Genomic DNA, 20,136 nt, shown 5'->3' with positions numbered 1-20,136 from the left:
CCATGTGGCATATAGTGATTTGCTCAGTTCTATTCTCAGTTGGATACGAAGTTTTTGAATCCAGGTTTTAATTTGAAAACAATGTAAAAGAGGGTTCATGATCAAGCTAATGTATGCTTTCCTGACAAAGTTTCTTGGATTTTTAGTAAGAAATCCAGGTTTTAGAAATCTCTCCCCCATCCTGAGATTTCTAAAACATGGAAACATGGGACAATCACCTACTCTCTTGCTGTCGGAAAGAAGGGCGAGAAATCAGAAAACGAAGGCTATTCTCTTTCTTCTCTCGTCTCCCATGTATGATTTTGAGGAAATCCAATATTCTAAAATCCGTGTACGAGATAAAATATGCTATGAGGTGGGTGCCCTCTTCTAAAAAGCAAGCCCCGGAATGGCCTTTTGAAAAATTGTTTAGACAATCCCAGCTGTGTAGTTATTAGTTAACAGTTAATTAGTGGCGAAAGGCTGATGTGCAATAACTCATAAGCAAAAGCTTGTTTTTATTGAGAGAGAGACAGAGAGAGAGAGATGACATGCACGCTTGACTACTCAATAAACCACAATGACCATTACTCAATGAAACCCAATGAGTTGATTCGGATGTCTAAGAGAGATTTAGGGGCCATTTGGATATGCGGATTTTAGAATTCGGGACTGCTTCAAAATTGTAGCTAAGAGACAAGAGAAGAAGCGGACCAGCCGTCATTTTTGACTCGTCTTTGACTTCTCGCCCTTCTTTCCATCAGCAAGAGAGTAGCAGATCCTCCCATATATCTAGGTTTTAGAAATCTCAGGATGCAGGAGAGATTTTTAAAACCTGAAATTCTCACTTAAAATTCAAGAACCACTGCTAGGACAGCATACAGCAGCTTGATTATGAACTCTCTCTTTACATTGTTTTCAAACTAAAAAACCTGGATTCTAAAATCCGCATTTCCAAACGGCCACTTAGGGTCTGTTCAGCAATGCTTCTCATTCTCTCTTGTAGAGTCGGGCTGAAATAGATCTATGAGAATCCATGTAAGCAACTCTGAGTCATTCCGTAAAATCTCATCCTTTAGCCCTGTAAAAAGTTAAAAAAGCAGAAACGGGCTTTCCGAATTCTTGCACATACAAAAACTAGGAGAAACACACCCTTGGTTCACAAGATTGAGGCTTGCAAACGTCTTAAAGGCATCCTAAATGATCCTTATCTATCATGCTTGATCAAAGTCCAGAATCATCCGAGGGTGGGACCAGGAACAGTAGATGAATTTGTGATGGCCAAAAATGATGGTGAAAGAGATTGAGCCTCTAGCTCAATGGTAAAGTCTATGTTCTTCAACCTCCAAGAGGTAGGAGGTTCCAATTCCAACTTACCTAAGCTCACTCGCTCGCTCGCGCGCGCGCGCTCTCTCTCTCTCTCTCTCTCTCTCTCACACACACACACACACAGGAGAGCTCACACACAAACAAAAACTTGAATTTCCAATGTAAAAGTGATAACCGCATTCCAATCCTTTCCACATTAGGTCCGGTCCAGCACGGATCTCTCAGACCATGTTCGACCCACGGATGCTTATTTTGTTGCACCTAAAAGCACCCTGACTATGTTATTATACTTGAAGATCCATGATGAGACCCACCAGGGGAACAATCCAGACCAAAATGATCAAAGCGTGGGATCCACGATTGAAAGCATTCAAGGAGGATTTATATCCATAATCAAATCCAACCCATTGCACCTAATAAGGTTATCCAAGGCCATTCATCAAGGGGCGACGAAAACAATCTTTCAAATATACTGTCTCCAAGCCATTGATTCTATATAACTCATCAGATCAACAGTTCCGATCACCAAACACTTGCAGTGTGCTAATAAAGATGATAGTTTGTTCTCAATGAGAAAGGATACTCTACAACGGAAGTCTTGACTGCTTACCACTCATTTACATCTGTGCTAGACGATGAACAAGAACTGCATCGATTGAGTATGACCATTAGTAGCGGCGGCCACCATTTGTTGACAGTAGGACTCTGCTCTGTTTCTTACCTTTCTTTCCAATTCCATTTGTTTTTGCAGCAGCCTCGGTTCCAGATTTTACTGTTGATAGAATATTGGCAAATGACAAAGTCGAAGGGTTTCTTGGACCTGCAGAAAATTTCAAATGAGGAAATGGTGCAAATATCTCAAGTTCTTGACAAAATTTTGAAATATTTTGATACAGAGAAATCCCAAAAATTATCAACAGATTTTCAAATAATAATGTAATTTTACATTTTAGTAAGCCACAAAAGTACCACAATGATTCCAGGACAGTTTTTGTTTATCCTTGGAAAAGAATTCTACCAAGGTCTGCTGCACCAAGGCTTGCTTGCCCCCTTTTTAAGTAAAAGTTATCTAACAAAACATTTTAAGGTTTGCTGGAAAGGTAGCTGAAATAGTTTTCACTTAAAAAATGGCAATACCAAACCTTGGGAAGAGGAACATTTTCCAAGGAAAAAATTGTAGTAAAATCTTTTCATGGCTGCCAAACATGCCCTAAATAGTAAGGTAATTTGGTAAATATCTATGCTCCAGAAGCATGATGTTCCCTGGGTGTCCTCAAATCATTTTTGTAAGATTATAATCAGCTAGTTCATGAACAAAAGTAGAGAGAACAGGAAAGCACAATATCATGTAACACAATTTTAAAATTCCAGTATTTAGTCTCAACCAAAACTGACCACATACTTCTCAACTTCAGAATGGCATATATAAACATGCTTCAATCTATGATTCCTTAAATCTTAAGAAACTAATTTGGGAAAACTTACCAGGTAAACTTTTTGCTCCATATGCATATAAATATTATGGACAAGGAGAATCCAGCTAACCAGTATGATTATAATGGCAAAGCTAGAGCTTACCGGTTAGGCTAGTAGCTTCACCGGTCACATCCATGTTGGATGAGTCATCAGCAGACTCCTCAGCTTTAAGAGAAGGAGAATCATGCGCAGCAGCGAAACCAAGGCGTGTCACATCTGAGAACAGCTTCCTATCGCCAACAATCGGGGGACTTGTAGATGATACAGGAGGACTTCCCAAGGCTGATACACACAGGACAAATTAAAAGGAGACTTTGCTGGAATGGTATCACTATACATATCACTAATGTTAAAAGATAAGAAATACAGACATTACAAAGAAATGTAGATAAGAAGCTTGCCAGCAAACTTACCTTTGGAAGGTTATGAAAATGAAAACCATACCTTCAAAGTCATCAATGGAGAATGTTGCATCATTATAAGAGGAATGTCTAAGATCAGATGGTATAGGTATCCCATGCATGGAAGCAGCTTCAGCCCTAGCTTTCTCTTCATTTTCCTGGAGAGATAGTATGAATTTAGTTACAGATGATCTAAATGCTAGATTAAAACGTATAGTTTGGAAAGGGAAATTTCCAGGTAATTGATAAATTGATAATGAACCACACAAAAAAACTAGCAAAATAGAACTATAAAACATAGAGCTTAATTTAGACCAAACAAACTGGAGGACGCACAGAATTTGTATATACCTTCTTAGCAAGTCGTTTCCGCTGATTTTTGCGCTTCTTGATTTCATCCACAAATGGTGATAAAGATTTAGGAGGCAAGAAATCACTCAGATCAATTTCACAAAGCTGCAATTGTTAGGTGCCAAACCATGAGAACTAACAAGGAGGTTTCCATGTCTAGTGTACAAAATGTTATTTATAGCCAAGGTTTAAAATTTCGGTTTCGGTACCGGTTTCAGACCCCTGAAATTTGGAAATTTCGGTCGAAATCTGGTACTGAACCCAAAAGATTATTTTATTCAATATTAAATTTCGGTGAAATATTAAATTGATTTAAAAAAACAGGTTTTTTGGGTGAAATTTTGACCGAAATTCCAAAATTTCAGCCGAAATAATATACTGTTCCGGTTTTCCGTCATTTCGGTGTCGGTCTCCACCGAAATCCGAAATTTAGGTCCAAAATTTTGGATTTCGGTCGAAATTTAACACCATGTTTATAGCTACCTGGAAAGTTGTCGTTAAGGAAAAGTGACTTAAGAAGCGGTAGCGCCTTCTCATGGCTTCTGACTGAGTCACAGTCTCCAATTGTAAAATTTCTCCGCCAATTCTGTAATCAGTTAACATATTTTAGTTAGCAAAATTCACACAAGTCACTGCCAAGGTTGCTGGGAAACAAAGTAATTCCAGACATCATTTTTATATACTTCATTTATAAATGCTCACTTGAGACAGAGACTCAAAATTCCCTTCAAAGTCGACATTTTCCAACTCACCTTACGATAGAATACAATTTCCAACACAACAGGCCATAACCATGCCCAAGCTATAAGAACATACAGATTTCCACAAAAAAACCTTGAATCAGCTTCTTATGTAGATTAAAAGATTTTTGGTTAGAATTATCAATTTCAAGGTTCAATTAGAATGAAACCAGTCTTTAGACTCCTTACAGTGGCTGCCACAAAAGCATGGCAAAATTGATATGGCAAATAATAAATGAAGCAGATCAGATAACAAGAAATGAACTGTAAAATTAATGTGTACTATGGTGAAGTAAAATAATTCTTTTTAATTATGACAAATTTATTAATTAAAAAGGGGGAAACCCCACGACCCAGGTGGTCAATACAAGAAGATAGAGAGCACCATAAACAAGCTGTGACAGAAACAACAAATGATTAAAAAAATCGGAGATTTAAGCCGATCATGAATCTCTCTTTCTTTCTTTTGAAGGGCAGCCACTTATGTTCATAAAAGGACAGAGATGGTCAGTACATGGAGCAACAAAAGCAAAGAAACATCAACAAAAACGGAGTACAATACAAAAATCAAGGAGGGAGAAAATCAAAAAGCGCTAACTCTTCCATAGAAACTCCTATCTCTAGCAAGACCATCGGCTACACCATTAGAGGAGCAACGAATGTGATGATAACGAATAGAGGAATCTCCAATCCAATCTCGCATTTTGTCAAAAAATCGGTCGAATCTCCAAGGATGAGGGTGGGAACCTTTAAGCCAACGGATAACATTAAGGGAATCCCCTTCAATCACCACTTTAACCATTGGGTCTTTATCTAAGAGTTCAATTCCTTGATAAACTGCTCTCACCTCGGCCTCTATAGCATCAGCCTCCCCAATTGGACCCGTGAAGGCCCAAATTACCTCCTTGAGCTCGTTCCGCAAGACCCCACCCACAAAGGCTGGGCCGGAATTTTCCGAAACTAGATCCATCAAAGTTGAGCTTCAAGAACCCAGGCAGTGGGGGGAACCCATTCTTGCATAATTTCTGTTTTATCTCCGCACTACTGAGGCACACCTCCGTTCATTCCACAAATCATAGGCAGACAAATTTAGAGATTGGAAGAGTTATAGCCCAAGCAATAGTCAGGGCTGTTATTTTAGAAACTCCTTAATAAAATACGCAAACCTCCAAGGATGAGGGCTTCTCCCACCCGTCCACCTGATAAAATTGAGGGAGTCCCCTTCCACTGTCAGCCTAATTAAATCACCTCCCTGTAGCATCGCCCTTACTTCCGCTTCATTAGAATCCTTAATCCTGATCGTACCATAGAAGTATCCCCTTATAGATACAACCTCGTCCCTAAGGAGGACTCCAATTCCAACCAGGCCGGGAATTCCAATATTCGATTCGTCAAAATTTAATTTCAACTTACCACAGTATGAGTGGTTCCAACGGGAGGATTCTCCCACTAGCAACACCTAAGATCCATGCTAGATATAAACTTGAAGCAAGGCAAGATCTTCGCCTAAGAGATGAGAAGCGATATAATCTTCATGAACATAACGTATGGACCTTCGACACATTTTTTGAAGATATGGGTGTTCATTTCCTTCCATAGAACCCATATAGTTGGCAGCATCATCAACCTCCAAAGGATTCTCCCTCTCCTAGACCAAGGCAAATAAGACCAGCAATCTAATAATTCAGATAATCGAAATGATACTCCCATGCTACCCTGAATCTCCTTAAGATACGACTCTAAATGTCTCTGGTGACCCTGCAATGAAAGAACAAATAATCTATTAATTCGACCCCGCAATGAAAGAACAAATGATCTATTAATGCTTCTGCCTCCTCATAGAGGGGCACGAAAAAAAAAGGGCGGCCAAGTGCACAAGGCTCCCGCCATCGTGCACATAGAGGGCACAATGGTCCACAATTAAGATCTTACAATTTCGTAAGTGGTCAACCGTTAAGATCTTATCCTGAAAACAAGTCCACCCAAATGCGCACTCTTGGTGGTGCAGGAATGCTCCAAACCCTATACAAGTGCGAGAGGTGTGAGCTAGGAACAGTATGACGATGGAAAGACTTGACGCTAAAAACTCCCGACGAGTCCCAAATCCAAACCAACGTGTCATTGTCTGTCTTTCTGATGAAGACGGGATCGAGAAACACTGAGGAACAAGGCAGCCCAGTCCACCCCTCTGTACCAAAAATTGCCGCCAATAAGGTGGGGGTGGCACCAATTGAGAAGAAGATGAGAGAGCACCGCTTAAGATGGTTTGAGCATATCCAACGTAGGCCTTTGGATGCTCCAATGAGAAGAAGTGACTCGTGCCAAGTTGATGAAGTAAAAAGAGGTAGGGGGTTGACCAAAAACAACTTTGGTAGAAACAGTGAAGAAAGACTTGATGCTCTAGTGAGAAGAAGTGACTCGTGCCAAGTTGATGAAGTAAAAAGAGGTAGGGGGTTGACCAAAAACAACTTTGGTAGAAACAATGAAGAAAGACTTGAAGGCCAGTAACATAACAGAGAACATGACCTTGGATGTGAGAGAATGGAAGAAAATGATTCATGTAGACGAACCCAACTAGTGTCATGATTAGACTTGGTCAATTTGAGCCGGGTAGATTCTTTCACCTTCTTCATGAAAATTTTCTAAAGGATTCATTAGCCGACCCCAACTAGTTTGGGACAAAGGCTTAGTTGAGTTGAGTTGAGAACACCTTCCAAGAAAACTGCCCCTCTATCCACTCCACACAATCTTCGACCGATGCATCTTTTCCATTCACCACACCAAAAAGGTAAGGAAAGCTTTCCATTAAAGGCACTTCCTTAACCATCTATTCCACCAAAACTTGATCTTGTCCCCTTTGTAGGCTATATATTTTATCCCTTCTAAAAATATGCGCTTCTGCCTCAAAATGCCCCGCCACACAATCAACCCACTACATTTATACCAATCATCGGAGATTTAATTAGCCTGGTATGCTCCATACTTACTCTAGCCCAAAGTTTATGTCTTTCCCATAGTTTTAAACTCCCCTGCATCATCATGGACTCCCTTTTCCCTTCGTCGTGGTTCACATTTTGCCCTACAGAGAAAATAAAAACTCCTTTGACTCTCCTGAGTTATGACCGCATCAACCGAGAACTCAGTCGCGTCAACCAAGTACTCAGCTGCGTCAACCGGGTTCTTGGCCGCATCCGCGCCGAGTCGAAAAGGAGTTTTCTTCGCCGCATTTTGACCCGCATATGCGTTTTTAAACATCAGTCTTTCCACCCCAAACATCCACTATTTCCCAAGAAAAGCCTTGTTGATATCTTTGAGATTCTTGGAGCCTAATCCTCCAGCTCTGACAGGCTTACACTTCCTAGCCATCCTCCCAAAAAAGGTGGAACTCTCTCTTCTTCTCAGAGTCACCCCAAAGGATATTAATATGAATATGCTCTCAATGCGCCTAATCACCTCAACAAGGCATCTAATTAAAGAAAAGAAGTAGACCGGGATATTAGCTAGCACCACCTTAATTAGAGTTGATCTTGCCCCCTAGCAAAACGAGATACCAAATCCAAGAAGCATATCTAATCTCCCCAAAAACATATAACTTATGTTTGCATCTTGTGGGGATTAGTTTAGTTTTCAATCTTTTGTACAAGGAATCCTATAGAAGAATATTTTGATCATATAGCATTTTAGCCTGAAGAGAGAATGCAAGCTGTATTTTTCCCTTAATCACAACCTATATAGTCGCACTTGGATAGCATATGCATAAAAAATTATCAACACACTAATTCTCTACAAACCTGGATGGAAGCAAATCATAGCTTCCGTAATGGTGTAGAAGACACTTCATGTTTAATGGGTGAAGAATGAGGTGCTGACCATCAGCTGCCTGCATCAAATACCAAAGAAGAATGAGAAAATTATAATGCAATGGATTATCAGTGCTTAAATAGAATCAAGGAATACCCCAAGTATTTTCTGGAACAGTAGATAAACAACCAGACATCAGCACCACCAGTCAGGATTGGATCTATCAGGAATACTATCAGCTTGCAATTTCAAATTGAAAAAAAAAAGTAGTAACTATTACCTTAAAGATAATTATCATGATACCTATAAGTGTCTGGTGGTTAAAAGTAATACATTCACATGCTAACATTGCATTCACCATGTGATGTCAACTAGCGATATCAACTAGCTTGATCGCATATCTCAATTGGAAGGTAACACAAAATTAGAGCACTCAAATCAGCAACTGATTTCAGAAAATCTTGAGCCATTCCATAACCCCGGATCTGTAATTGAATGTAAATTCTTGCTCCAAAATTCCAGCACAAAAAATACAGCAATGTATGCTTCAGAAATCAGCAATTAAACCGATCAATTGTAAGAAACCAATCATGTGATATTTAAATGGCAAAACAAAGTTCAAAGTGAGATAAGAATCTAGATTGCTTTTCTGAAAAGAGGGAAGAAAAGCACCAAACAATTCAAGTCAAGTAGAATGACTCCATCATTGACACCCTACAAGTCTACAACTATCATGAGAATCGCACCCTAAAAAAAGAATTCTCACAAAGTAAACTATTGAAATGGGAAAAAAATTAATACTTCATAAAACTGCAAATAAAGCATTCAACTAAAGGCCCAAACCTAATCATAAATTGATCCTAGTCATTTACCAAAAACTCCTAGGAAATAACAAAAATAAATAAGATCCAAAACCTCTGTTTCAGAACTCACGGAAGTCCTCCATATTCTTTTAAATGTTTGACACCCCTAAAACTCTTCTAGAAATCCACAACTTTCCAAACTCATGTTTAGTCACATAAACAATAGACTGTGGGGTGTGTGTGTGGGGGGGGTGGGGGGGGGGGGGAGGGTCATTTAAGTGGCTTAAGCCAATTATAAAGAAAAACTCCAAATTACACTTACAAATGAAGAAATCCTAGAAAAGCTTAATCTATCAAATTATAGCAAAAAATGACAAAAAAAATTGGGTTAGTGGGGGATCCTTATCAACAAAGGTATGGTGGGTATGATACTCATTTATTCCGATTTCAAAGTTTAATCTATCAAATTAAACTAAAATGATAAAAAAAAAACAGATTTTTTGAGAAAAATGATAAAAAAAAAAATAGAAATATTGAATTAATCTAATTAGACATGTGGAACAATACTATCACATTATGTAATCTAAATCAAAGGTCAAAACAACTAATATGTAGTTTAAGTTGCATTATATCCGATTTAGTCTTTTATAAATATAATGGTGCCTTAGTTTCAAAAAATATATATATATATTATGATGCCTAACTTAATTGTAAGTGAAGTTGTAACCCAATTAGCAAGGTTGACTAAATTATCTAATAGAACAGTGGATCAAGTCATGATGAAAAGTGAACTGTATAAGCAGTAACACTGTTTGCTCAAAACCATTTTGAGACTTAACAAAAAGGAAGGCTTGAGGTTTCACAAAAAAGGAAAAGGATCAGATACCATCACATCCTACGCAAGCAACCAGAATGGGTTCATAACTAGAAAAGTATAGGATACGGATCAGGAGCATCCAAGGCACATCCGTTACCCTCCGAGTATCTGTCAGATACTCGAACTCTAGGTTTTGAAGGATCTGGGTATCATAGATTTCCTTTTAGAAAATAGCAATAGTGTGCCTTCTTCCTGACTCTGGCTGAGATTATTGCAGTTCTTAACACAAAGTAAGCTGTTTTTATAATCACCCTAGCTTTAACATATCTATATTGTCATTGGGGGGTTTTATTTTATTTTTGGAATAATGTCTATATTGTCATTGGTACAACTTATGAAAAGAAATAAAGTTGAGATATTAAACTAGAATTACAAGAACCTGATAGAAAGAGTATGAGTCCTTTTCCTTCCCATCTTTATAGTCATTTGAATGCATTTGCAAGGCTTTGTCCTCGTCATAGGAAGATGACGCTTTCTCTCGGCTGTCAAATGCTTCAGGTACATTAGGTGGAAGAACAGTAGAATCCCCCGTAACTAATCCTTCTAATGATATGTTGTTTGGCCCATTTGATTGGATCAAGAATTGCTCACCCAGAAAATCAGAAGAGTCATGATATTGTGTCTTATTAGAGTAGTCTTTACATACATTGGAATTAGAATAAGTGGCACCATGGTTCCTTAAAGGTGGACTGCCACTAAAACCCTGACGCTCAACCCAGCATTTCTTCCTTTGTTCTAGATGTTCTAGTGCTGCACAAACATATGGAAGCTGCTCCAAGTCCTCCACTAACCCAGATTCTGCCTTGACTAACCAATCGTGGAGTCCCAATTTTGCTTCCCACACAGATAGCTCCACATCTGACGTCACAGTGAACTTAGAGAAGGAGTCGCAGAGTCCATCAGTGCTATATGGTATAACATCCATCCCTTGCTGATTTTTCTGAGAGGGAAATAATGAATCTTTCGGCCGAGTTAGGAGCGTAAAATATACACGATCACCAACATGGTACTGCTTGACATGGTCAATATAAATAGTGTATAAGTCCTTAGGAGATATCATCATAAAACAAAGGGGACACTTTTTCCAACAGTCGCCTTTACGATCCTCTTCACCCATCAACAAATATCGCAGGATGCAAGGGAAACAAAATATATGACCACATGATGTTATCTGCGGACAAAGAGGATTTTCCAAGCAAATTGGGCACTGGACGGGAAGAGGGGTAGAGTACCTAACACAAACAACATCTTCCCACTGTAACATTTTATCTGGATCCATCAACTCAATCGCATAGTTGCCCGAATCCAACACGACAAATTTGAAGTTTGCCTGAAGGAATAAATCTTTATTGTAAGGCTTTATCTTCTGTGGTCTTCTTGGAGGAGGGATTCTTTGTGGAGGACGAGAGATTGGATCATAGTAAAAATTCAGCAAGTGATTAGCATTCATCATCTGATTCTTCCGTTGTGTAGAATTTGTGGCACCTCCATGAAGGCTGCCGGACCCTGTGGTCTGATCCAATTTGTATTGAGAAGTTATACCTCCTAGACCCGGTGAGTGACCATGGGAAGAGGTGCCATGGTTTTCACCAACTAAGCCCTTCTTACATTCCGGGGTTCTTAAGTCTGTGACCTGGTGCAACTCACATTCATGAGACCAAATCGATGATAAGATAGGGAGAAGAATAATAAAGCGTAATGAAAATCGATATTCAAAAGTATACATCAACAGATACATCCTAATATGCAATTGTACAAATGCACATCACAAAATACTACCACTTACCAATAAGAACTCTAATTTCTGATCATTATTGTTACAAAAACTTTATGGAAAATCGTACAAAGGTGAAGTACCATAGACAAGGCAGTGGGCTGAATATAATAAAAGTTAGCCCTCCAGGAAAAGATAAAGCAAATCACTTGCAATGGTCACATATTAAGAAATCACAAGGCCTGAAAAATTGCAGCAGCTTACACAAAACAATATAAATTAAAGTGGAGCCACATATTAAGAAACAATGGAAAATAGTTTAACTCACAAGCACATCACACATGCTTCAAACAACATAGCACACTGGACTAGGCATGAAAATACAAGTGAGCAAGACATTTGCAAGAAGCTGCAGTGCGACTATAGACCAGTGTTTAAAAACACGGATGTTACGCGGAATGCGACCAAGAAAAATCCCTATTGACTTGGCGCGGATGCGTCCAATAATGCGGTTGACGCGGTCATAACTCAGGAGAGTCAAAGGAGTTTTTATTGAAACTTTAGGGCAGAATGCGGAATGCGGTGCAATGTGGAACGCGGCCAAGGTAAAGGGAGTCGACTCGAGCGAGTTCCGAGTCCAGTCAACGAGTTTTTAAACACTGCTATAGACATTGATGAAGCAGAGACATTGATGAAGGAGGTATTGCAATCCATTAACAAAGAAAGAAGAAACATTTAAATTCTTATACCATCATCACAGAGGTATAAAGGATATACTTCTTCAAATATTGACAATGCTCCCACCTCCGGTTAAGTGGTGTTTTACACATTGACCCTTCTATTTGTCATATTCCAGGAGAAGGGTGATGCAAACTAATTTCCTCGGCAAAGATAACTCAAGAGACAAATATAGTTGACCGAGATCCGAAAGTAAGCCAAAGGAAACCAAAACATCATGCTAACATCAGTATTTGGCCACACAAGGCTATGTTTATCATGAAAATGGCAAACTGGTTCATTACAATTTAACAAGGTTTTAAATGTCAGTTTCGGCCACCACCGAAATAATCCTGCCGGTGGAAATTTCTGCCAAAATCATGTAAAATTTTGACAAAAAATCAGTTTTTTTTAAAAATTTCTACCTAAATGTATAAAATGTCAGTGGAAATTTCAGCCATATCAGTGGAAATCTTTAACATTTCGGGCAGGAATTTTGTAAATAAGGGTGAAAAACAAAATTTTGGATTTCGGCTCCCCCCCCGAAATTTTGGGGAAATCATGTCAAATTCCGATTCAATGTAATTACGATTTCAGACCAAATCGAAACCGAAATATTTTGGCCGAAATTTCAGATTTAGGGGGAAATTTAAAACTATGCAATTTATGATGGTGTTAAGTCATTCTTATTCGATTTTGGTAGCATTTACGTAGGTTTTGGTGGGCCATATGACAGGTAAACATGAATAGTTTCTAAAGTCAGAAGACTCAAAACTTGAAAACCTTCCAATTTGGAAACTTTATAACATTTGGGCTTGGATTAGTAATTTGCAATAGGGAAGGAATAGGCAATTAGATTTAGCAAGAGGGGTTCTAATTTTAGAAGTTTTATATTTTATAGTTATATAGTTTTAGAAGTTAGGCATTTGGGTTTTCCTCGGCAGCAACATGTGTTCCATTTTCAATTTTATTTTAGGCTTTATTTAGATTAATCCAAATGCTGAAAATAATCCTATACTAATGATCAGGATCTACATAAATGAAGCTTTGATATAAGTTTTACGAGATTAATGAAGGGTTACGAGTTTGCTCTATTGGGTTAATATCCACTGATAATGAAAAGGTTTGTACTAACCTCGCCTCCAACAAGCATCGCGGTTATGGAACCAACAATAATAATTACTCTAGGCACTCAAGAGTCGGTCCTTTCCTATATAAAAAGAGGAAGGGAGGGTCAGCGTTATGGTAGACGTGACATAGAATTAAAAAAAAAATCGCTTCTACCCTTCTCGGTCTTCTAGAAATTTTAATAGCGTCGGGGAGTCCAGCTCCTCTGCAGAAAAAAGGAGGTTTGACCGAACAGATAAAAGGAAGCTTGCGAGGGAGGAAGAACTAGGGTGGAGGAAAAGACGTCCTTCAAAAGACATGGTCAAGGAAAAAGGAGGAAGCGGCAGCAGTCAGCCTCACGAGGGGAAGTTGCGAAGACTTTTTTCGAACTTCAGAGGAAGAAAATCCAAGAAGAAGCCAAAGACAAGGAAAAGGGGTTAGAAGCTCTCACTAGAAAGAAATCTCTGGAGGAAATCTGTGTTCCTCTTTATGAGCTCCCTCATTTCAAAAAAGCTCTGGCGGAAGAGAAGAAAGGCTTGCATGAGGAGTCGGAATTAGAAGAGGATTGGAAGGATGAAGCCAGTGAGGGGCCATCTCGAGAGATTGGCCGGTCTAGAGATTCTATGGACGTAGATCTCAGTGGGAAGATTAAAGGATGTCTTGAAAGAGCTGAGCAGGCCTCGGTGGGAGAAAGTGTGGAAAGGCTGGAGAAGGAGAAGCAGGTCAAAATATCGACGCCATTTCTTTATTCTCCCCTTAAAATGGACGGGTATAAACCTTTATAAATCTTCCCATTTTTAACCTCCACAAATGGAAGGGTTAGGATGATGCTGTGAAGCTGATTTTTCGGGCACAACTTATTTGAGGGCCTATCAAATGAATGCTTTGGATCATCCAAACAATGTGGGCCCCCTATGATAGTGAGGTCTAGCTCATATAAGCTTGTAAGTTCCAAATTATAGGTGCAAACAAATGCAAGAATAATAAGTGCAAGGAAAAACTGACATAGTCAAGACCGACCATAGCCCCTTGAACATGAAATAATTCTAAGCAGGATCGAGTGAATGGAATCCTATATTCAAGGGGAGAAGAAGGATAAGGAAATGGCGTCGATATTTTGACAATCGCGTTTTCTTCTCGCCCTGTACTTTGCTTAAAGTGTCTTATTAAGTAAGACTCAGATCGGGGTTGAGCCTCTAGCTCAGCTGGTAAAGACTATGTTCTTTCACCCTTAGGTCGGAGGTTGGATCCCAGCTTACCAACCCAAAAAAAAAGGTAAGACTCAAATCAATAAAATAGAGTGAAAACAGCTAAGCACTTGTTACCATTCAAAAAATAGCTGGGTACTTGTCCTGCTAACACCTTAACGGTACAGAAGCAATATAGTAACATCCAATCAGACGGAAGAACTAATCCAAGGCAATAAATTAACAAAAGTACAAATAAGCAAATAACAGTATGAGTGCAACTTCTAAAACGAAATGAAAATATAGAAAGGTAATAAATAAGAGCAGTGATACATACGGGTGCAACTCGGGCGGGCTCAACCCAACCCGGAAAAAACTCGGGTTGGGTTGAGTTCAAGTCGGGTTCGGGTTTTCTCAACCCGGGTTGAGTTCGGGTCGGGTTCGGGTTGGCAAAAGGGGCTGCTCGGGTCGGGTTGGAACTCGGGTCAAGTCGGGTTCAGGTTGAGTAAATGGTTGCCCGGGTCGGGTTCTGGTTGCACCCCTACTGACACATAACACATGATCACCATAACTGTTAACAGTATGAGCCAAACACAGGACTATAGACCACAAAAGCAACAAAGATTTGATTTAAGAAATTCTATTTCTCCGCACGATGTATCTTAGCATGACAACTCTTTTGGGATTTAGGTGTAATATTCTATAACACGGTCTCCAGAATTGTTTTCTCTATCCATGTGCTGCTTGAACAGGTCACGGCTTGCTTTAGAATGGCATACTGACTTTGACTTCAAGGAAAAAAGGAAATGTAATGTTAGAAAGATTAAACATGTTTGACGAAGATTTCGTTTCAAGGTATTTGACAGACATTTATATTGCAAGCATCATCACATCATGAACTGGAGGTGAAATTTTTAACTTCTTTTGAAGCAGCCAACAAATATGGAACGGGGGTTAACTTTTAAGAAAGCTTACTATGACCATTCCCGTGTTATAAAATGCTACAGAGAATGAACAATACAGTCGCAGGTTCCAAACTTAATTTGGTGTTGAATAATATAAGAAATTTGATTGTTGAAGTTAAGGCAAAACTGACTGAACAACAAACTGCTGTGAGACATATGGTTTATACAGCTTGCCCCATAAGTTAAGATGGGAAACATGGTCATAAATTTTTGAACTTACCAGCTTTAATCACAAAATGCGACAAATGTTTCTGGTGGAAAAGATAGTTGAAAATAGAAGCTTAAGTGTCACATAAGTTACCTTCGTGGTTGATACACTAGAATATGCTGCAGCTGAAGCCACTGAACCTGCAAACAAGGAATTTCCTCAGCCGTATTAATTTTCAGTTAAGTACCAAAGGGGAAATACAAAGAACAATGATGTAAGCTTGGGAAAGAAAATTAGAAGAAGAAGAAAGAAGAATTAGAGGAAAAGAAAGAAGAATTAGAACTATAAGAGAGGAATTTAGGGAGAAGAAGAAGAACTCAGGGGAAGAAATCTCAATCAATTAATCTCAATAATCATCAAAAGGTAAACAAAAGAGCTGTAGCTTTGCCTATAAATTGGCAATTAACAATCCTAAAATAAAGAAACTTGTCAAATTAAGAATTTCTAAAAGACTAAAACACTCTAAAGACTAAAATAATCCTAATAAATCAACTATGCCCTAAAATATCCCTTAAAACAATAAAACAACCCTAAAACAAATAAAAGATCCCTATGTGGGCCCCGCCTAGAGTAAACACGCAAGAGACGTCTACGATCCCCATCAACGCCCCCATGCTGAAAAGAACTCTCCTCCGGAGAGTGAAGAGTCTGGTACTGCTCCAAAATGTCAAGGTCCAAACGGAGAAGCTCCTCCATAGTAAGCCAAGTAGCATCAGAATCTAGTCAACGACCCCACTTGACAAGGGAGCCCTAAAAACCACTATAGCATGATGAAACGATCTCATCGGCAAGTATAGTAGGAGGCTCGAAGGTACCTCAATATGTGATAAGATCTTCAATATTGAAGACGGGACTAATATTCATATCAGCAAGTAAGTCTATTAAATATGCATTAGAGCCGTAATTGCGAAGAATACGAAAAGGTCTAATGGCACGAGCATGCAACTTTTTGAAAGAATGGCGGGGGTAACGCTCAGGACGAATACGAACCATAACATAGTCGCCTTCACTAAATTCAATGTTCTTCCGATGTACATCATCGGCTAGTTTGTAGTCAACATTACTCGTAGCAATCTTACGTCGTATATCAATATGGAGGTCACGGATGTGCTAGGTAAAAGAATCGGCGGACTGAGAGCGAGGGACATCAGGGGGTAATGGTATCAGATCAACATGCTGACGAGGGTTGACGCCATGAATACTCTCAAAGGGACTCTTTCCAGTAGTCCGATTAACAAAACTATTGTACATGAACTCCGCAGTCGGTAACAACATATCCCATGTGCCTGGACGGTCTCCTACCAAACATCTCAACAAATCACCCAAACTACGATTAACGACCTCAGTCTGACCATCAATCTGTGGATGAAATGCTGATGAAAACTTCAATTGGGTTCCAAAGAGTTTCCAAAGTGTCCTTAAAAAATAGCTAACGAACTTGACATCTCTGTCAGACACAATGGAAATAGATAGCTCGTGCAGATTGACAACCTCTTTAAAGAATAGCTTAGCAACCTGCACGACGTCAGCTGTTTTGCTACACGTGTATAATCCAGTGTTTTGCTTCTTAGCCTTTCCCAATTGGCAGGTGCGACATTGGGACACAATTCATGCTACGGCGTCGAAATTTCTTTTGAACGCCAAAACACTGTCAAATCCATAGAAGCACGAAGAGGGTGCCTTGAAGACAAAAGAAGCGACACACTGACTGTATTGGAGCACACACAACCCCACATTCCGTAATCAGATAGAAAATTCCCATTTCATGATTTCCCCTCCTAACAGAGCAGTTAAGAACTTGAAGACAACCAAAAAAACATAAACTCATTTTATATTAGTGTAGTATCCATTTTCAAAAAAAAAAAAAAAAAAGTATGGAAACTATTTATGATTCCTAATTCGCATTTACATTTCAAATATGCAACGTCCCCCTAAAACAACAATCTACAAAAACAAATAATAAGATCATTTCAACAAAGTGCGATTCCCAAAAATCCCCAATTCCAAAAGCGCAAACCGCAACGCATAAGAAACTCGCAAACCTCTCCCTAAATCTATCCTGAGTAAGAACAAACAAAGATTACACGAAGAAACAGGAAAATTTTCGAGTTCACGATCTAGGGTTTCTTGGAGAGAAGAGAAAGAGGAATTCAGACATCTCACTCATCAAATTACAGGAAAAAAAAAAGAAAAGAAAAAGAAATTGGGAAATCGAACCTGAATTTCCGGTAGAGAGACCGGAGATAGATTCAGATGCAGAGATCTGTGTGGATCCGAGGGCTGGGCTATCGATGTGGGAGGCGATGAATTGAGAAGATTGAAGTAGGCCATGATTAGGGTTAGGTTTTTGAGAGAGAGCTATAGAGGAAGATGAAGCGGATCTTTGAACGTCGGTTGGGGAGATGGACATGAAAGTACGCGAAGAGAGGTGGGTTTGGTCGCGGTTAACAGTTTGGAAAAGATGAGCAGAGAGGAGAGATATATAGGGCATCTCAGAGAGAATATCCTCTTTTATTAAAAGAGCCCCCTTGTTTAGCGAAATTGCGAAAAGACACCTTGTTTGTAGAAAGTAGAAAGTATAGAAGACGGTAGAAACTGAGAAAAGGGAATATCCAAAATTTCACAACACCGGATTTACTAATGGAGTAATAACACTCATCTCTTTTCTATGTTTTTCTAATTAGCCCAATGTGTTGATTCTAGAGGCCAAGGTGATCACATTTGAGATTAATTGTTGTATTAGACTACATAGTTTGGATCGTGGTAGGGAAACACAAGATACTATCAAGTTAAAAATATTGGTTTGATCCGACTTGGACTGGTTTAATATGGCTTGTGCCCAAGATAAGACTTAGGTAGGCTTAGTCGCAGGTGCAACTTGGGGCGGGGAGGGTTGAGCTTTTGCTGGAAAAATATGGGAATCAACCCGAACCTGACCCCATTTTATGGTGAGATTTCAACCCAAATTCATAAACAATGATTTGTTGGCATAGCTCGAAATCGGCCCTTGTGGGAGTTTAAGGTTTTAGTCAAATAATCTTACTCTCTGTGTTAGAAGGCCCACGTGTGAGCTCTTCTTGCAAGGGTCAGACAATTCCATCCCAAAAAAATGAGAAAAAAATTTAAGAAAAAAAATCCCTAAAAAAAAAAAAAAAAAAAGGAAAAAGATGCATTGAACCCCATCTAATAAAAGTCATCAAAACGTCCTAATGCAGGGTAATCAAGTCCTTTCCTTTTTGGCTTATTTTTTGTTAGTACCTTGCCAATACGCCAAAAGCTCCAGAGCGGATGAAACGTGTTAGGGAAGGCCCTTTAAACATGTCACATACCAGGCTGGGTCCACACCTAGTCCCATACCTAGGCGGGCTCCACTCAGGACAATAACATTCCACCACGCTTCCGTATCAGCCGTCCTCAGCGGCCCACTATTTGGCAACTTCACTCGGGCGGCTTTCACTCTGGCTTTTTACCAAGTAGCCCTCTCCACAGGTCGCCCCTTCCATGATCCGAACACTGGATGCGGTGACTGCTCTAATACCAAATGTTAGATACCTTACCAATACGTCGTCGAAAGCTCTAGAGCTGATGGAACGCGTTAGCGAGGGCCCTTTAAACCTGTCTCATACCAAGCTGGGTTCCACCCAGTCCCATACCTAGGCGAGTCCCCCACTCAGGACCGTAACATTCCACCACGCTTTTGTATTTGCCGTCCTCGACGGCCCACGCTGAGGCAACTTCACTCTGGCAGCTTTCACTCTGGATTTTTACTAGGAAGCCCTTTCCACAGGTCACCCCTTCCACGACTCGAACACGAGATGTGATGACTACTCTAATACAAAATGTTAGGTATCATACCAATAGGCCAAAAGCTCTTGAGTAGATGGAACACGTTAGGCAAGGCCCTTTAAACATGCCTCATACCAGGCTGGGTCCCACCTAATCTCCCAACCAATCCCATACCTAGGCGGGGACCGTAACATTTTTGTTTCAAGGAATGGGTTTAACCCATTATAAGGCACAACATGATTTTGGTGATCGGGAAGTCCGATTTTGTGGCCTACTAAGAGAACGTTTAAAGAAATTGTGTCTGCTCATCGAGGGCCACAAAATATATACTATCGAATTTATTCAAAGAAAATCCAGAAGACACCTCTTTGATCAATGGTTTATTTACAGCCAAAAGATCAACGCTCCCAATCACATATTGGATGATCCAAACTAATTACACTCTCAGCTTGCTGATGAAAGATGAGAGCAGCAGGCAAAATGGGAACCCACCCATTTTGTTATAAAAAGATGAGTTTTTTCTTTCTTTTTAGTGACATGAATAAAAAAACAAAGAAAGTAGGCTTTAATAAAAATTATGTTCAACCAACATACCTCCATGTCAACGTTAAATTTCAGAGTAAAACCGTGCCACTTCCAGCATCTGGCGTAGCCGGAAGCGTGAAGAACAAGACGGTGTTTGAACGCTGTCGACC

At 39.5% G+C, this 20,136-nt stretch overlaps 1 protein-coding gene across 1 annotated transcript; it reads right to left on the bottom strand.

The window, feature by feature from the left end:
• Positions 1-1,438: 1,438 nt before the first annotated feature.
• Positions 1,439-18,117, bottom strand: LOC143862646 (RING/U-box superfamily protein). Its single transcript, XM_077373716.1, has 9 exons — positions 17,873-18,117; positions 15,749-15,795; positions 10,137-11,390; positions 8,068-8,156; positions 4,020-4,122; positions 3,537-3,641; positions 3,229-3,343; positions 2,887-3,066; positions 1,439-2,128 (listed from the first exon to the last, which is right to left on the bottom strand). Exons 1-9 carry the CDS (start codon positions 18,063-18,065, stop codon positions 1,977-1,979), a joined length of 2,238 nt encoding a protein of 745 aa, XP_077229831.1. The 5' UTR covers positions 18,066-18,117; the 3' UTR covers positions 1,439-1,976.
• Positions 18,118-20,136: the final 2,019 nt, after the last annotated feature.

Source organism: Tasmannia lanceolata, unplaced genomic scaffold (genome assembly GCF_043159265.1).
Source record: "Tasmannia lanceolata isolate RefF3 unplaced genomic scaffold, GAP_Taslan_0.1 ptg000037l, whole genome shotgun sequence".
Classification (NCBI taxonomy): domain Eukaryota; kingdom Viridiplantae; phylum Streptophyta; class Magnoliopsida; order Canellales; family Winteraceae; genus Tasmannia; species Tasmannia lanceolata.
The sequence above is the reverse complement of the archived record's forward strand: the minus strand, read 5'-3'. Positions and strand labels throughout refer to the sequence as shown.

What these genes read in the sequence shown, in the direction of transcription:
- LOC143862646 (XM_077373716.1), bottom strand. Translation starts at nt 18,065, where the DNA reads ATGTCCATCTCCCCAACCGACGTTCAAAGATCCGCTTCATCTTCCTCT. An exon ending in TATGATTTGCTTCCATCCAG is followed by an intron (nt 4,123 to 8,067) that starts GTTTGTAGAGAA and finishes AACTGATTACAG; the next exon opens with AATTGGCGGAGAAATTTTAC. An exon ending in TGAAGCTACTAGCCTAACCG is followed by an intron (nt 2,129 to 2,886) that starts GTAAGCTCTAGC and finishes AATTTTCTGCAG; the next exon opens with GTCCAAGAAACCCTTCGACT.